This window comes from Chenopodium album, chromosome 11 (assembly GCF_948465745.1).
Source record: "Chenopodium album chromosome 11, dcCheAlbu1.1, whole genome shotgun sequence".
In the NCBI taxonomy this organism is placed as follows: Eukaryota; Viridiplantae; Streptophyta; class Magnoliopsida; order Caryophyllales; family Amaranthaceae; genus Chenopodium; species Chenopodium album.
In genome coordinates, this window is record NC_137844.1 from 52,178,909 (window position 1) to 52,183,604 (window position 4,696).

Consider the following 4,696-nt stretch of genomic DNA (forward strand, 5'->3'; position numbering starts at 1 on the left):
TGCAAACTTTGCCAGGTGTCGAAGTACCGTACCCTGGAGGCAATTGCATATATACTTCTTCTTCCAAATCACCATGAAGAAAGGCATTATGAACATCCATCTGATGTAACTCCCAATTCAAAGAAACTGCAACAGACAACAAGACACGTACCGTAGTCATCTTTGCAACTGGAGCGAACGTCTCATTATAATCAACACCTTCAACCTGACGGTTGCCACGGACAACCAAACGATCCTTGAAACGTTCCACCTTTGACTTGTCTGTGTACTTGATTTTGTACACCTAACCACAACCAATAACCTTCTTGCCTGGAGGAAGATCCACAACGGTCCATGTGCCATTGCGTTCTAGAGCATCAATCTCGTCTTGCATAGCCTTACGCCAACCGACGTCCTTAACCGCCTCTTTGAATGAAGACGGTTCCTTTCCCTTAGTGATCGTCGCCAGAAAACACATGTGTTTGTTAGAAAAACGATTATATTCAACATGACAAGCTATAGGAAAAGGTTTACCTGAGGAATGTGATTGAGGAGGGTCGATATTTGGCGTAGAGGGGTCTATATTTTTAGTGATGATAGTATGAGTGACATAATTCCGATGCCAAGAAGGAGGCCGCTTTTCACGATGACCACGACCTAAATTTTCCGACGAACTCCCCCTTAAAAATTCCGGGTTAATAAAAGTAGTAGAACCATCTAATTCTTGCTCATTAACCACACCGGAGTGAGAAATATCGTTAGAAACACCACCAAAAAATTCGCCGGAGCCCGAACCACCACCGGCGGACTGACCGGAGCTCACCGGCGCCACCTGCTGCCTGGCAGCCGCCTGCACAGGCTAGGTAGCACCCTGCTGATGCGTGTAGGGGTGCTGCTGCCCACCAGCACTGCCAGCAGGGGGCGTAGCCTGCTGGGCAGTGAACTCCGCAGCCTGGCTGCGGCTGGGAGCTGTTCCCCGCGGCCTAGCTGCGGAGTTTTCTGCCTGGTGGGGTTGCGAACTCTGCTGGGCAGAGCTGTCCGCGGCCTGGTCGCGGTGAGGGGGCTGTTGTCGCGGCTGGGTTGCGGACCTTGCTGTCCCGGGATTCGCACCCCCTTCGTTAACAAAATTACCCCGTAAATCATCCTCTTCGTCATCCCATAAAAGAGGTTGTGCAAAATATTTTTCCCACAACATTCTCCTCTCATCCGGAAGAGACTCAAGAAACGGGAATTTATCTTCGAAAAATTGCACATCCCGACTCACAAAAAAATCATTCGTCTCCAAATCATAAAGACGCCAACCTTTCTTCCCATGGGGATAACCAACAAAAATGCATTTTCGAGAACGCGAATCAAACTTATCTTTGACACGAGGACGATTCGCAGCATAAGCAAGGCAACCAAAAACTCGTAAACTATCAAGAGAAGGCAACTGACCAAATAAAAGCTCATGAGGGGTTTTACCTTTCAAAACTGGAGTCGGAGTACGATTAATGAGATGCACCGCAGTCATAACGCACTCACCCCAAAAATACTTGGGCAATTTAGCCTGAAACCGAAGAGCACGGGCCACATTTAAAATGTGACGGTGTTTACACTCAACTCTACCATTCTGCTGAGCCGTGTCGACACACGACGTTTGATGTAAAATGCCCTTCTGAGCAAAAAATGACCCCAGACTCAGAAATTCTTGGCCATTGTCACTACGGACTACCTTGACTTTCTTACCAAATTGAGTCTTTGCCATAGCACAGAACTCACGAACCAACTGAGAAGCCTGATATTTACCGACCATCAAAAACACCCAAGTAGCACGAGAAAAATCATCAACAATGGTTAGAAAATAACGAGCATCACAACTAGAGACAATCTTATTCGGACCCCAAATATCACAATGAATTAAATCAAAAATTCCAGATGCTTTATTCATACTTAACGGAAAAGAGTTTCGGGGTTGCTTCCCCATAAAACAAATGTCACAATTAAACGAACAAACAGAGTTACTACTATGAGTACTATGACTACTAGAAACCCCCGGAAGAGAGCTCACAACTTGCATTGACGGATGCCCAAGACGCCTATGCCATAACAAACTTGCATCTGAAATAACCACTTTGTTCGCCTGCAGAATCCGAGCACGAACCGGACGAAAAATATAGACCCCATCACATTGGACCCCCGCTCCAATCAGGTTCCTCAAACTGCGGTCCTGAATAATGCATAGCTTGTCAGTGAACATAATAAAATAGCATTGTTTTCTAACAATTGAGACACAGATAACAAGTTGCATTTAAGAGCAGGAACATATAAAACATTATCAAGAGTTAAATTATCCGACAAAATAACTCTTCCTTCCTTTGTTGCCGTCGTGCTCTTCCCATTGGGTAAACCAACAGGCGAAGAGATGTCATGTAAATCAGTGAAAAGATCAATATTACCAGACATATGATTTGAAGCACCAATGTCAATGAGCCAATCAATGGAATTATACGTACCAAGTTTGTTGCCATCTGACGAAGAACCAGACTTGGCACCCTTTACCGCAGACATGAGTTCCTTCCATTGAGCATCAGTAATCGTAGGAACACTCCCACGATCAGAATCCGAAACCGGCTCATTATTACCACGAGAATTTCCAGCAGCACCAGCAAACTCACCCTTGCCCTTACCAGATGACCGACCACCACTACCTCCTCGACCACCACGACCTCCACGCCCCCCACCCGGGAAGCCATGAAGCTGATAACAATGGTCCTTATCATGACCAGACCTTTTACAATAAGTACACTCAATCCGTTCGGTAGTTCGACCGGAAGCCGTACCTGTTGCATTAAAACCAACAGTCGTAGAAGAAGAGGTCTCATGTGCCTCAGACACAGATTGCTTACGCTCATCAGCAACAACTTTAGCATAAGCAGCATTCATAGAAGGCAAAGGATCACTCATCAACAAAGTAGACACAACAGAACCAAACTTCTTAGGATCCAAACCAAGACAAAACTGATGCAACAACTCATTCTCATGCAACTTAGCATATTCTTTCGCAGCGGAACAAGTACAAGTAGGCAATTTCACATAACTAGACAATAAATTCTGCAACTTATTCAATTCACCATAATAAACTGCAACAGAACGACCTCTTTGCTTACAATCAGCAATATCATGTTTCAATTCAAAAATACGAGGATCGTTACCAAGAGAATAACGATCACGCAAATCATCCCATAAAGTTTTAGCATCATCAGGAATAATAACAGTAGAACGAATTGAAACATCAAGAGTATTATAAATCCAAGCAACAACAGTAGAATTAACAATACCCCACTGACGAAAATCTGGATGCTTGGGATCGGGTTAAACAATAGAACCATCCACGAACCCGAGCTTGCTCTTGGACCGAAGATTGTTGCGAATTGACCTCGACCACTCTTCATAGTTGTCGACGGTAAGCAACACTGGACAAATCACCAACTGAGAGCCTTCACTAGGATGAAGGTAATAATCGGTGAAAGGCTCGTACTTTGAAGGAGGGGGAGGAGGAGTTTGAGGATTCTCGTCGCCACCATCCATCTCACACAATCACGAGCAAACAAACCACACCAAATAAACCAAACCAAACAAAGGCAGCAACACAACACCACCACAAGCGCACCTCACAGCACGCAACAAGGCAGCAACGTCACGCACAGCACCACACACAAGCAACACCCCACGCAACACACGCCTAAGCACCACAATAAGCAGCACACAAACAAGCTAGCACGCACGGACTACCCAAAGCAGCAGCACGCACAGAGCAGAACACCAAACAGCAAGCACAACGACTCGCTGCACCACGCAACACATACTGGCGCACAAGGCAGCACCACACAAGGCAGCACCACACACCAATAAAAACGAACCAAAACAGATGCAGCACACAAAGATGTGCACCACAATAAAATCAAGAAAAAAACAGAATAGGGTTTGGGAGCCCTTATTCGAAGCAAATTAAACAGAATTTGCAAAGAAAAAAAATCTGGAAAAATAATTGAAATCGAAGCCTTAATTTCTCAAACAAACAAGAATTATGCGGAATTAATTAAACTAACCAAGATCGACTGAAAAATCTCTAGAAATTAGAGAGGCCTGATACCATGTTAATGTGGAGAAATATTGGAGAAAATGGCTTAGCCTTCTGTATTCTATTAATCACAAATATATACCCATATACAATAGAATATCTAACTTGCCTAAAACTCCTAAACAAGATAAACTTTCCAAATATACAATATTAACATATATGACAAACCAAACTCTAATAAGACTGATATTACAAGTTTACAATGCCACTTGTTGCATAGTAAGATTTAAAATTTTCAATGTTGGAGTTAAAATTATTAATATTACATGCATGCTTTAATTTCATTGCCATCGCTGTTAGTCTGTTACTCCGATCCCACGTTGTTGATATTACACTGCACGTGTTGACTTTTTTTAATCTAAAATATAAATACTGTAAAACTAAGGTAAGGATTTTTTATTTTTTATTTTTTATTTTTATTTTTATTTATTTATTTTTATTTTTTTAAGACACTAAGGTAAGGAAATTAAGAAGATGATATTACTTGTTTGATTTTTTGTAAATTACCACCCTAAAATGTAACATGTGTTGAAATAACCAACCATTTTTGTTGAAATTAAAAATAATCACCCATATTTTACAAAACTGTAGGTT

At 42.5% G+C, this 4,696-nt stretch overlaps 1 protein-coding gene across 1 annotated transcript; it reads right to left on the reverse strand.

The window, feature by feature from the left end:
• Positions 1–838: 838 nt before the first annotated feature.
• LOC145566826 (uncharacterized) lies at positions 839–3,549 on the reverse strand. The gene is made up of 3 exons (XM_081626120.1): positions 3,369–3,549; positions 2,293–3,314; positions 839–2,188 (listed from the first exon to the last, which is right to left on the reverse strand). Exons 1-3 carry the CDS (start codon positions 3,547–3,549, stop codon positions 839–841), a joined length of 2,553 nt encoding a protein of 850 aa, XP_081482246.1.
• Between the last annotated feature and the right edge of the window lie 1,147 nt (positions 3,550–4,696).

Bases quoted from the DNA above. Each gene is read 5' to 3' on its own strand.
- LOC145566826 (XM_081626120.1), bottom strand. From the start codon at position 3,549: ATGGATGGTGGCGACGAGAATCCTCAAACTCCTCCTCCCCCTCCTTCA. The intron at 3,315-3,368 runs GCAAGCTCGGGT...CCAAGCATCCAG, and splicing joins CAACAATCTTCGGTCCAAGA to ATTTTCGTCAGTGGGGTATT. The intron at 2,189-2,292 runs GTTTTATATGTT...TGCATTATTCAG, and splicing joins ATAATTTAACTCTTGATAAT to GACCGCAGTTTGAGGAACCT.